This window comes from Plodia interpunctella, chromosome 20 (assembly GCF_027563975.2).
Source record: "Plodia interpunctella isolate USDA-ARS_2022_Savannah chromosome 20, ilPloInte3.2, whole genome shotgun sequence".
NCBI classification, from domain to species: domain Eukaryota; kingdom Metazoa; phylum Arthropoda; class Insecta; order Lepidoptera; family Pyralidae; genus Plodia; species Plodia interpunctella.
Window position 1 is genome coordinate 6,417,797 of NC_071313.1, and position 14,605 is coordinate 6,432,401.

Here is a 14,605-nt window from a genome sequence, read left to right on the forward strand (position 1 = left end):
AAGAAATGCCGAATGAAACCAATTTAACCAGTGTTGGTCATCCCAGAAGGGCTTACTATTATTGCATATTTTTGTCTTCATCAATATCTTTACAAAGTATAAAACACAGTAGTTATAATCAGACAGATTATATATGTATGTTTCGATTTTGATGCGAGTTTTTTTAAAAGATAGACTGAGAAGAAGATGATTTTAATATATACATATAACATGCATAATATTGCACCCCTTGGTAATAAAATAATATTTTGTCTTCACAACCCGCAGTTAGTACAGTTGGCAAGCCACGCCGCAAATGCTTGCATATTTCCTACCATAGCGTTCCCATGACATTGTACCGATAGCACAGTTCCGACACAGCTTTCTTCAACGCACTCATTTGCCGGTTCGAGTCCCAGCCTTGGACTATAATGGGCATTTTCAATCAGTTTCAGCCCAATATACAAATGAATACGTTTCTAATATTTATATTGTTCTATAAGATACATCTACTTAAGATTTCATAGGTCTTTAATAGCACCAAAAAGCACTGCTCTCGACTAAACCTCATATAGCCGTTAATGTTCTAGCTGTGCCCGCAGTTTCATCCCCGGCAATATTTAACAGGTGCGTCTCAGTATGTGATATATAGTTAGCTATGGTAAGCGGGGAGGTTCACATAGGACTAACGTTAAGAAGAACGGGGCAGAGGTAAAAGAAATTGTGAAATTCGTCTGACGTAATTTATGGTAGGCCAAAAATAGAATCGAACTACTCAAATATTGTGAAATGTTTAGGTCTATCGTATTAGAAACGGTATATTGATCCGGTTGTGCCCAAGTCTTCTGGCAATCACTGCGGTTTACTATGCAAATAAGTTGATGGAAGATAACCCGCAGCTTCGGAATGGTTCTCACTGTGTCAAATAAATCGTATCAGATGTGACAGCGAGTGCACATCGACCAACACAGATCCATTGTAAATTATTACTCCCTCGTAGAGGTTCGTGAAAATGACATGTATGTCATTACATGGAGTTGTTTGTATACACTCAAAAGTAGGCGTACGATTATCAATCTTAGTTATTTCATTTACATATTTTTTTACACATGTCTGAATATATGTGTGTTTAAGGCGAGAAGTTGATTATGTATGCAAACATCTTGTATTGAATCTAGAAATGTTTAAACTCTTATTAGAATATACAATCTCAACTTTTTTATCTTATCAATCAAACATGCCAGGTCTTTTCTGCCCACTGTTAAGCGTAGACCTCTCTTCGCGTATTATCTTTTAAAAATTTTTGTTCTATCCTGGGAAAAAAATCCTTATTTATATGATAGCTAGATAAAGAATAGCATAGGAAATGTAAGGAGGAAATCTCCATAAAAACAAAGCTATTAGTTGCAAGACTTCAGGCTTTACAAATTTTAAGACGCCTAACACAAATTCTTTACAAATTATGTGTCTCCCAAAAAACCGGCTAAAAGGTGATATTATCCAACATCTTTAGGGACTTTGAGGTCATCCCTAGACCATAATAGGGTTGGGGATCGGTGTAGCGTGAAAACCGGCGCTTCTGCGGCTTTGTTACCCGGAAGGGGCTTGAGCGGAGTGGGAAAATCCCGGACGAAAATGGGCGTTTCAAAGGTTTAGTTTCAGTCTTATTAATTTTGAATAATGAAGTATCGTAGGGCAGCCCCTACGATACTTCAATTCAATGTCAGCACATTGAAGTGGTACGCCTGTAGTCGAATAGCGCCAAGATCCCTTCTATATTTTATTATTTATTTAAAACTATTGCACTTACGCTATTATTGTTATTTCCGTGTCTATTGCTCATTATTTGACCGCTAAGACCTTATAGAGTTTTAATAAAAAAGAAGAGGTTTATGGGCACAGTTATGATAAACATGACTGCCACAATTTTCGGGCATAGTTGCTCTCTGCAAATTTATGTTTGCCGGCGGGGAAAACCTTTCACGCCTGGTTTATGCCCGGGCGTAAACCCATTTCTGGGCTTGTGTCATTTCCCGACCGCCATTTGCATATTTTGTGTAAGCCCCTCACTGCTTTGTGATTAGGAATTCTTAATAAATTTTGCACGGTACGATGGAAGTCTGTGTACGGACGCATGGTTACTTGTAAAATTGTACCAAAATTGTGGAATCTTTGACTTTCATTTGACACATTCAATACTGAATTTCTATGTAAAAGTAGTGTTATATAAATCTGCAATTTCTGAACTATTAGTTCAGACATCAATTCCATCAGACATGCTCAAATAAAAGATTATTTATTAACTCATGTCACATTTAATTTACGTTTTAAAAAATCCATATAGGAAATAATTGCAACACAGTAAGCCTCATAAGAAATAATTGCCACACAGAAAAAGCCCTGGCCTCTTTAAAATTCAATACAGGGCAAATCCCACTAAAGCTTCGGAGGGAAGGTTAAAGGCATTGGCGCCCCCATGCACTCCTGTTACTATAATTAGTCAAATCGCCGGTAATAACGCGCCGGCTGGCTTCGACCGGGTTTTTTTTAATTTCGAATTTGCATTGACTTCCTTTTAAAATATGTAAAAATGACATAGCTTTTATTATTGTCAACGAAATCTTGTTACATAACACGCAGTGATAAAAACATCCTGTCCGTGGACTAAATTAAAGTGAGGAGTGCCTCCATTGGTGCTCCAACTAGTCATACTTATCATAATTTATTGTCATCCAAACTAAACGTGTATGTATACAAAATATGAGCACAATCGGTTGAAGATGTATACTTGATACATTGAGTTGCAAGATTTCACTCGAACTATCATATTAACCGTCATGACATTGCAAGTTAAAGAAAAGTTTGTTAAAGGAACTATCTAGCATCGTCTATCCCTAGTTATCTATATACTATACCTAATATTATTCAACAATGCGTTTCGCATTTATTTTTCTTCTATAGTTCTTCATTTCGGCATATTTTCTCGATATTGCGTTTCAGGTTGAAGCTGTCCGTATCACGTCATTACCGCAATCGCGGTGCTCATCGGCCTCTATGCTTCAGTAATAACAGCCAATACGCCACGAATTTGCATTGGTCGACGTGCGGTATACTGTACCGTGTCATTACGGCGACCGCAGCGCCTGGCATTGGCCGACATAGGCTAGGAAATTGAATGTCATGTTCAACGTCTCTTCTCTCGCTGTGTCAACTGTTTTCCTTGACTGTGTTTTGGAGAAGTGGAGGATACTGAGAAGCTGTCAAGCTGGTAGGCGGATGTATGTATTCCACGAGAGTTGGGACCTGACGTGTCTATAGTTTGCCTGCGCAATAGACAAATGGCCTGTTAATTAATTGTCTCCTGCGCAGGCAAACCACAGACACACGAGGTTCCATTTCTTCTAGGTCTCAAGTCCCTTTTGTATCAATTTGGTAATTAAAGTTTGAATCCTAATCCTATGATAACTAATATAATATTATAAATGCGAAAGTTTGTTACATCTTCACGCTCTATCTACTAAATCAATCTTCTTGAAATTTTGCATACGCATGTAGTTTGAAGTATGGAGAAGGACATAGGGAACCTTTCATCTCGGAAAATTAATGCGGGCATGAGCTTAGTAAACAAATAAATTGCAAGAAACCAAATCTGTACAATTTTGTATTTTTGTAAGTAATTTTTTTAAATAAACCCAGGATAAACTGAATTCAAATAACATGCATTAGGATATTGGGAATATACTTTAATTTAATTACAGGAATTGAAATTTAATTTTCTACCAACGCAGTCAGTCTTATCTTTTTAATTGTACATTCGCGTAATTTAAATAATTATCGCCATTAACAGATAAGTTTTCACTTATAAATCTTGGCGACATTTGCAAATTATAGAAAATCTGATAATATTATTAATGCAGTGTCGATTTCACCGGGATCAGGAGTCAACAGCGAATATACAATTAAATGGTGAAGTCTAAACGTGGATGCAAAACCTGCTCGATAGGTTACGAGTTTGTGAGACGTCTCCTCTTGTTCCATATAGCTATTTTGGAATCTCACTTATTATATAGCTAGCTAATCGTAATCGGAGCTTCCACACCGCGCAATAGAATCAGTCATGGGATTTTTTTCATCTTGTTATTTAAATTTAGTTTAAAAAAAGTATGTCTGATATGCATGCTTTTTGCAATGTCAACCGTGACCTAAGGTCTTTTGCCACAGTACCCTATACCTATGTAAAAGTTTATTAGAATTTTTGTCTGTATGTTTGTTCGCGTAAAACTGTAACTGAACGTAAACTACTAGATGGAATTCGATGTGGTTTTCACAGTTGTATAATGCGGATGGTCTAACTTAAAATCTGGTGTAGGTTTAAACGCGATACGTTGCTTAGAACCCGAGATATTGACAATGATATGTTATTAGCGGACGCACGAAAAACGCAGGCAAAGTTGCGTGCAAAAGCTAGTTCATACTAAAAAATAACTCGATGGTACAAATTCGCGATGCAAATCAGGTGGTGAGAATTGAAATGCAATCCTGCACTAACCTCTCAGTTTAGGTCCCGTTAAGAGATGATGGTAAGTGAACCCCTTTCGCTATGGACGTATATCTTAACTAATATTATAAATGCGAAAGTAAGTTTGTTTCGCATACATGTAATTTGAAGTGGAGAATGACATAGGGTTACCTTTCATTCCGGAAAAATAACTGTTGCCGTGGGTAATTCACGCGGGCGAAACCGCGGGCAAAAGCTAGTACGTTATATTTTATTCCACGCTATGATAAATGAAGGAAAATTTGCAAACAGCCATTGTTTCCCTCAAGGTGCAGATAAGATATGAGATAGCCATCAGAAGCCTTCAGTATTGGGTTATTAGTTCATCAGTTTATCGCTGATATTGGACGTTATCATTACAATAGAAATAAATGAGGGAATTTGATGGATATCAATCAAGTATCAGTATTTATTTAAATAAATACAGTTATAATCATAAACATAATTTTGTAACGAAAGACAGATCCTGAATTATCTATTACATTGTATTAATACTATCTTTTTGTTGTTGATTTTTGAAAAAAAAAGTAGCCTATGTTTGAACGTGGGTCTTTAACTACTTGCATACCAAATTTTATCAAAATCAGTCTAGCGGTTTAGCCTTGAAAGCGAAACAGACTTTTGCATTTATAATATTTTAGTACGTATTGTTTTTTTTTGGAAATATATTCTTTGGCAAAATCACACATTTATCTCTTACAGGATAGACAAAGTCAGCCAGCAAGTAGTAGACTTATGAAACTAGGTGTAACTGAGATTCAGAAATCATTTATAGGTACCAAAAAGATATTTTTTTATATGATAATAAATATATAACTATTATACCTACTTCGTGTAACGATTTTCGTAAAGCTTATCGAGGCATACATTTTAGAACGTCATAAAAAATTTAGCACGTTTTGTTAGCTGGGTGCTATCATGTATTCATGTGACAGATGTGGCCTCTCTAAAAATGGCCGAATCTCCAGGGTTTTGTAAGAGTTTACGAAAGAAACATACGGCCAGAAGAACTTTATGCAAATTACATTCTTGAATTATACTTAATATTTAAAAAGGGTACAATGCGTGTTTAAAAATAATTAAATAAATAGTGTTTTAAAAAAATTAAATAATATTAGGTATGTATCAGACTCGCTATGCCCCCGTGGGAATTTCGGGATAAAAGTACCCTATGTGTTATTCCAGGTTATATTCTATCCGTGTACCAAATTTCATAACAATCGGTCCAGTAGATTTTGCGTGAAAGGTTAACAAACATACACACATACATAATATTAGTAGGATTAAGTTAGCTCCAAAGCAAGTTCGAGACTTGTGTTATACTCGTATGTTGGATACTAACTCAGCATACTGTGTTTTATAACATACATTACAGGATTAACTTGCCAATCACATCAGCCAGATTAGTTTATCTGTTAGATTACAATATGGTATTATATCAGAAAGTGGTGAAACAGACCCTTAGTCTCCTCGTACGATACGACTTCCACGGGATGTTATGGACTGGTCCTGTTCTGTGGCATTCAAACTTCTCAATCTGATCTAGCGCTATCCAAGTACGAGTACTTATATTTTCCGTCTCACGGGCTCTTAAGGATACGTATCTAGAATTCTGATGCCAAATACATTTTATACTCACTCTGTATTCATAAATCCTACATATCTGAACTAGTGACATATCCTGACCTGTCTTTATGAATATATCAATATGAATATTTTCCAGTCTGTAAACCGTGCTGAAACGATTTTATGTGTAATACAATGAACAGCACATCAACCTATACAAATTAATTGCAAACTCGCCCTTATTACCGATACATAAGAGATCTACTTTGTGTAACTCCACATGAGTTTACTTACTTGATTCTCGAGGTGGGAAGGGATTACTTTCGTCGCTCGATTGAATTTGCGCAGTCTATCTAGGGAAGTGGCTTAGTAAGTCAATCGTAGGGCTGACAAACATTACACCCGTGTGTGACAATAGTTTCGGTTTTACGGAGTTTTTAACTCCGACGACAGAAGTGTTCTAAGTTTAACGTATGTATTTGTATGTCTGTCTGTGGCACTGTAGCAGCCAAACGGCTGTACCGATTTTGATCTATTTTTATTTATTTATTTGAAAGAGTCTTCAATGTATTACGGTGAATATGTTTATTCGAGTGGAATCTTGCAACTCGATTTTGAAGTTTATATTTTCAACCGATTGAGCTGAAATGTTGTACATACAAGTTACGTTTCTGAAGTAACCCTACTCGTCTTCAGATGAGTCGACAACCGTGAGGGATGACTTTTCTAATCCAATTGAAACACTGATGCGTATCAACATCTATATATTTCGGCATATCAATATTGTTTACATGTAGGTCAGGCACAATTGACAGTAGGATGTGTGATTATAAAAATTTAAATAAACTTATTCCTTCTGTTCTATTCTGTAAGAGAGAAATACTTCCATTACGAGGATTTGTAAAACAATCGAGGACGTACGATATTACATAATAAATAACAGATACAAGACAAGTCGTTGCTTAATTGTTATGAACTTATTAATGAACATTAAACAATATCGTAATTATCGATGTAGGTTAATAGTCGCTTGAACTTGTGTTAGGGAGCTGTCACATTGGTAGAGGGGTTTTGGAAATTATTTTGGAGTGCAACTGCATTAAAATCGCTACTATATGTAATCTTCGCGTGTTCCCGGTTGTATTCGCGGCTGTGCCGCTACGAAGCGCAGCGTCGTGACACCCCTAATGGTGCAAGCGTCCATAGGCTTCGGTGACCACAGATGGGCGACATGCCTGATTGCTTGCTCAATATTATATATAAAAAAATTCATTTGTTAATTCACATTTTGCCTTTGCCTGCCAGACGTTAATTCTCTGTGGAAATTCTATTGTTGGCTATCAGCTGCCTAGACTATGCGTCCCTTAGTCACATTGTACGACATCCACGGGTAGATTAAGTAACCCTATTCTAAGGTAGAACCACATGCTTTCCTCACTTTGATATTGATAGCCAGGCAGGCAACCGATCATAAAAATACAGCCGAATCTTAAATTTTTTGTGGTTTTCTTGAGCCGACTCGCCCGCAAGTTTTACGAACTTACCTCGGGTCTAAATAAGTCAATCAAAATCAAAAAATGATTTGTCCCTCATACTGTTCGCGGCATGTGTGACAGCGGCCTTATTCGGCTAATGATAAAAGTCACAAGAATTTTAATATTACACGATAACCACTGACGATTACAAATCAATTTGATTAATTACAGTTGTCGTTTTTAACCTGTGACCTTTAACTGGCAAATTGAATATTTTGATTGTTCAAGAACATTTAGATACGGAGCAGAATATCAAAGTAATATATTGTACAATCGACCGCATGTCAAGTTATCGTGCATGGATCTTTATGCTTTATTTAAATAGGGGTGAAATTTCAATGGGTATGCTTTTGACTGTACTGATACATTTTAAATTTATTCTTCTTGATGCCTTCTTGAATTTAGTGCTCTTTGAGCTATTTGTGTTAATTACATACATGTCTTCTGTAAACATACACTTATGTAATATCACGTCTTTATCTTCCCTTACGGAGTAGACAGAGACCAAGTAGTTCGGAAAGCCACGTGTAACTAGATAACGGATTTATTGCCGGAATTAAGGGAATAAAAAAAGCTCTGTTGCTAGAACTATCTAGCGGTGGTGGTGTAATGGTTAAGACGTCCGCCTGTGGATCGAAAGGTCCCAGGTTCAAATCCTACTCGTGCCACATGAGTTTGTATACCAATTTGACTCATATAGTAGTTTTCATCGACCACCACTTGCTACCGGTGAAGGAAAACATCTTGAGGAAACCTGCACATTGGTTGATTATTATTAACTTGCGTGTGAAATGGAGAAGGCAATGGCAAACCACTCCATTAATAATGCCAAGAAAGTTGTTGTGTGTGTTTCATTCTACGTAATGACCACGACCCTCAACCATGAGGAATACGACTATGAAGAAGAACTATCTCCAGTATATATACATATCCCTTGATTGACTTTTACAATCTGCGCGGGAGGAGGTGGTGGATTGGAAGATGGTGCATTCATGTTTTTCTTTCATTCTCTGACTAGCATTGAAGACAATTTTTTTCAATTTTTTAAATCTTATACATATGTATATATTGTGCTATATTATATTCATAGATTAGATTTCTTAGAATATTTTTGTATATATTTTTTGGATATAGTGGAACAGATATTGGGCAATTATGATACGCTGAATATAATTACTTGTTCACACTGTTATTACAATCTTCCCCCAGACCTTAACTTTGACGTCTGCTCCGATGATGATAATAAACGGTTCCATGCGTGTATGCTGCACGTTTTGTTGTATGTTAGAAGGTATATATATATTTAAGTGTAAGTAGGTCTTATGTATTTGAAGGCTGTGCAATTTTAGCGTATTTTAAAATGTAAAAATAGCCCAAAAGTTGCTCCAACAGGTCATAAAATAATTGTTGTTTTTGTGACACTTCGAAGCGGTGGTGGCCCAGTGATTTAGCCCGTCCGCTTGTGAACGAAAGGTGCCAGGTTCGAATCCTACCCTTGACACATTTTGTATACCAATCTGACTCATGTATGATTCGTAGACCATCAACTTGCTTCCGGTGCTGGATATCATCGTGAGGAAGCCTGCACATTGATGGACAGTTCAGTTCACTAGTGTGTTGCCCCTACACGGCGGTGGGTTGTTGTAAAAGTCATGTCGGGTGCCTTTAGGCGACTTGAACAAAATCCGATTGGTAGCAATAGCACACTCGATAAGAAAGAAAAGAAGAAAGATATGAAATGTTAATATTTCTGTTTGTGACCTGTATAAATGTCTCGATTCTCGTAAAAGGATCGATGTAAAAAATAAAACAAAAGTACGCTACAAATTGCATCTTCTTTAAATTTTAATTACTAATCTCACTTTTGCATTTTATTAATATTTATATTTAATTCACCATCTTTTTTTTCTGGTACCACAGCGGGCGGCGTCGGTAAGCGTACGTGTTGTTTGATCCCTGTAATGTTGTATGTTGTTGTTGTCAGCTTGTAGTGTGAACGCGCCTTTATCCTCTTTACCCTTGACAATGAATGTGTTAAGCTATGCAATAACATATTTTGTTTTAACAAGTTTGTTTGAATGCTGCTTACTGTTATGATTCAACTAGCGTGCAAAATTTTTATGTTGTAATTATTACGTGATATTAGTGCTTGCACTTTTGTAAAATTAATATACGCTTGCCAAATGTCAAAAAATATTATTCTTCTAATTTAATTGTATTTTTGCGAGATGTTTAGAAGATACTTATTACACCATAGTAACTTTTAATCAAGTATACCTACAGCAATCGAATCGATAGGTAACCACATTTTAAAATACCGAAATATATTTTAAAAAGGTAGGTTTATTTACTCGAATTTAGAAATATAATTATGACTAAACTACCATTAATACTATCGATTGTATTATTTGGTACCTTTTATTAGTAAAACAATTACGATCACAAATTTTCATTCACAAATAAAAAAAAAACAGCAAACTGAACTATTGCAGGGACTGACATTTTTGTAAATAATTACATTCTATTAAATAATTTGTTTTTATTAGTTTTAATTTATTTTAGTTGTATAATGTAAAAAACTATAATATATTGTTAAATAAAAAACTATCAAGGTCATTCATAATAAGTAGAATCATGGAATTTTGAGCTGGAATCTGGGATTTGAGCTAGGTTTTATTCAAGTCACTACAGTAATTACAATTAAACAGTAATCTGCTTCCTATCGATGATATTGCTCGGGTTGTAAAACCGTACTTTAGATTGGTTCATGCCTTGGCGTAAACTGGACGTGGTTGGACGAAATTGGCATCATCACAAAAAACAATAGTGGGGGGAAATTTCGTGTTGCAAAATACTCAGTCACATTTTTTTATATTGCTCTTATAGAAATTCTAATAATTTTTCTCCAACAGTTGTGTAAAATGAAACGTTTCTATTCCTAATCGTCGACAATTATAGTAATCCACTGCAGACGCCTGTGAGCATTAAAGATCTCACAGCACCCGTGATGGGCGAACAAACGTCAAACTAAATTAAATGAGATATGACAATTTTTCTTGGAGTGCAAGCACAGAGTTTTAATTATGTAAACTAAATAGAAGTGGCATGGACGCGTTATTTTGGCGACGCAGGCAGGAACAGGGACTATAAAAGCTAAATAAATTTGACATGAGCTGTATAGAATGAAGTTTATATGAGCTCACCTGAATCGAATTTCTGTTGAATTTGAATTTTCTTTCATATTCATATTATTTATTCTCCAAACAAGTGTTACAATGATCTTAAAGTAATTACAAATAGTGCTTATAATTTAAATTTGTGACGCCTACTATGTTATGACATTAATACATATTTACATTTTTAATAGGCTTTATCAAATCAGATGATTTATTTAAATTTCAAAAATCAAAAGAAGCATTTCCTACTTACTTTCTAAAATGTATACTCTGTTTCCAGGAGGCAAAAATAAAAACAAATTCAGAAATTAGGCCACTTTTTCACGTTAACTTTAAATTAATTATACTTATATATATACTATTTTTCATAAAGCTGTAAACTATCAATGTAACTTCTATTTGGTTCAATATTTAAATTTCTACGATTGCAACTCGCGCTAACGATCCAAGTTCTCGACAGATCGTTTGTCCCCAGCGCAACGCTTGTTATTGCTGCTTGCGTGAAACGGAACGGTTTTTCTCGAGACATCGGTTATCTGCCGACATTATTATTATTATTACTTATATTACATTTCTTTTTGCTTTCTTTGTTGATGTAAGATTTTTTTTTTGTTATTCCTTTCACGCTTTGATCCTTTTAGATAATGAATATTTTGAGTTTTGATTGTATCATTTGTTTTTTATGACATAGATATAGATATAAAAACGTTTATTTGTGTCGATACAGACACTAAAAATAATAACATATAAAGCATTAAAACAATATTGATATTACACGTACATACAAGCGTAATGCTAAAAGAATTAGTGTGCTGCAGCAAGGTAAAAAGGCTATAACTCAGTGAACTTTCTGCACATTAGTACAAAAACACTGATTTTCAGTTATTGCCGTCAATGTAGGTGCGAGGGCTAAGTTATAAAAAAAATAATAATATTGTGTTATGTATTTTTTTTTTATTTAAAGTTTTACTAAGTTACTTTTTTAATAATTGGCTTTATTGTTCTAATGATTGCCTGATGTGCGGATGTCTGAAGGACTGTACTTAAATTTGATTTATCCAAGAGATTGTTTTTAATTTGAATTAATGTATATCTTTAAAATCAGCTGATTTCGCTGTCTTATCTGAGCGTTCTCCCGGTTTCCTCTTCAACCCGGGGTCCGTTTTCCTTTTTTTTTTCATCTCGATTTCCACAAGGCCGTCGGCATCCCTAGTTGTCAGACCATTGGCATAAAATCAGCTGATTTATCTAATTCTATTATGCCTTGTGTAATTTACCCCCAGCATTTACACATTTTTTATTACTTACACATTGCTCACGTTTAACTTTGTTATTTACAGGTGAAGAAAATGGCGGAAAGGGTCTCCAAATGCCGCGAGGAAGTCGCGAAGAACCGGGAGAAGTATCAGGCGGCCCTCGCCGAGATCACGGCGTACAACCCCCGCTACATCGAGGACATGACGGGTGTGTTCGAGCGGTGCCAGCAGATGGAGGCGCAGCGGCTGACCTTCTTCAAGGACGTGCTGTTCAGCTTCCACAAGTGTCTCAACATCAGTCAGGAGCCACAGTGAGTAATGTGCAATTGTGCACCTCTCAAATTCAAATAATTTTCTCAAGTCAAATAGTTATTTCTCACAAGCTACAAACTACTGGCATTTCGGAACGACCACTGCTGAGAAGAAAAGCCGAAAGAAACTCATTATTGTTTCTTACAATTTTTTTTCTAATTATATATCAAACTCTTAACGTTGATCGTTGTTACTATTTCATGCAGAATCTACTGGACGGATTGTCATGAAATTTGGTACACGGGTAGACAATATAAGCTGGAATAACACATAGGGTACTTTTTATCCCCAAATTCATAAGGAAGCGAAGCCCCGGCGGCGGCTAGTACTTAATATATGTTGGAAATGGCTGACAGGCCAATCACAACAAGCGGATTTATCTAGCAGTTTTATCTGTCAGATTACAACATAATATTTGTTCAGAAGAATTTGGACCTGATTCAGGTCCCCATTGTTCTATCATCGAAGGTAATTAAAATATTTACACTCAAAACACATATTCTAAAATGGATATCATAAAAATTCCAGATTACCACAGATATATGAGGAGTTCCACCACACGATCAACAACGCTGACCATCAGAAGGACCTTAAGTGGTGGGCGAACAACCACGGGATCAATATGGCGATGGCGTGGCCCCAGTTCGAGGTAACATGAGAACGCACATTCTACACGTTGTTTACTCTATGGCCGAGGCAAATTGTGTAGTAAAGACGGAGCGCGGTGAGACAGTTAATTAATATTTTTTCATAGAAAAACAATACTTTTTATAAAATTAAGCTGCAGTTAGATTTATCTAAACAAATTATTGAAAAAGTGCCACATAAATTGTTGTCGCTACCAATATTATGTGTGCTACCATTGTATAAAAAGAGAGTTGGTACTTAAATTTAAATGTCATTAAATGTCATTTTGAAAATGGATTTTATTATTTTTACGCTACTTTTTTGTTTTATCTTAAAAATGCTTACACATTTTAAATTTTATCCTCTTTTTCTTTTCATCGTATCCTTCAAGGTTCTTCGCCGCACTCCGTCTCAACTTTTCCACTTGATCTGAAGATGTGATATCCCTATGTACTATGCGTCGTTTTAACTCTACGCTTCATACAGATATTCAATTGAACGAGCATGTTCTGTCCTCTTCTTTCAGTAGATACAATGCTTGAGGCATAGTAAATGCAAATGAACAGAAGGTTAAGAACGTATAAATTCAATTTTTTTCCGTAACATTAATTTTGAAAGCATATTATATTTTATTATTTTTGATGATAAATTGTCGTACTTTTAAATTTTAATGTGTAATTATTATTATTGTTTGATAGGTTTGTTGTGAGAATTTAAAGTAGTAATTTTATAAGTAGCGCAATCGACGCTCTACAGAATTTTGTTGATAACACATATTCTCTATTCAGATCCATTCATGGGAATGATTAATTTAAAATCCTATTTAGCATTTAAAATTATAATCAAATTACGAAAATATTGACATGAGTCAATATATCAGCATCACTACATTAAACATAACCTTCTGTTCAGTATGAACTATGCGTAGTACCGTAGCCCCCAGTATTTGCTGAGCTGTATTTGATATAGTTGTATAAACATTCCGGACCTCCGCATACCGAGCGAAATGTGATAACGGACGATATTCACACCTGTTCTGAAAACTAGCAAGCATTCACGCACGTAGATTATTTTCTGCATTTATTTTTAAACTGTGTTGCCAGTTACAAGGAATTTTCAGATTTAGAATAGCTATGAATCTGTAGAACGCGTGCATGAATAGAATTCATGCTACTATTTCGATCTCTAGTATTTATCGCAGCCGAACTAATGTCGTATTACTTATTGTCGTATTAACATTGTAGATTAAAATTATCGGTTTGTGTTAATTATGCAATAAATATAGATTATTTGGAAAATTTCAATGTCGTAAATTCAGTGTAATAAATGGCGAAGCGTTAAGTCAAATACAAATGGAGGAAAGCGAAGATCGTTCCGAGAACATGTTAAAATAAGATGATTAACTGCCAATGTTGAATTTATTGTATTTATCAGTGTACATCAAAAATGTTCCGATTTCGCTTCCCTCGGTCTGCGTTAACCCGTCCACGTTTAAAAGGTCGAACCGGCGGCCACTCCGACCAAATACAAATACCTACCCGCGGCCGCGTCGGCCATGCTATCCAGCGCTGTAGAACCGTGGCCTCTATGGTGGGC

General features: G+C 35.6%; 1 protein-coding gene across 13 annotated transcripts in view; it reads left to right on the forward strand.

Annotated features, from left to right (window-relative positions):
* Positions 1 to 14,605, forward strand: part of Synd (Syndapin) — a 98,890-nt gene that overhangs the window by 75,542 nt on the left and 8,743 nt on the right. For 7 of the 13 annotated variants that reach the window (XM_053760807.2, XM_053760808.1, XM_053760805.2 and 4 more), the window contains 3 exons: positions 9,559 to 9,576; positions 12,155 to 12,381; positions 12,911 to 13,031. In XM_053760807.2, coding sequence (XP_053616782.1) covers positions 9,559 to 9,576; positions 12,155 to 12,381; positions 12,911 to 13,031 — 366 coding nt within the window. The remainder of the gene's footprint in view (positions 1 to 9,558; positions 9,577 to 12,154; positions 12,382 to 12,910; positions 13,032 to 14,605) is intronic. The other 6 variants (XM_064436604.1, XM_064436603.1, XM_053760810.1 and 3 more) reach the window with 2 other exon arrangements.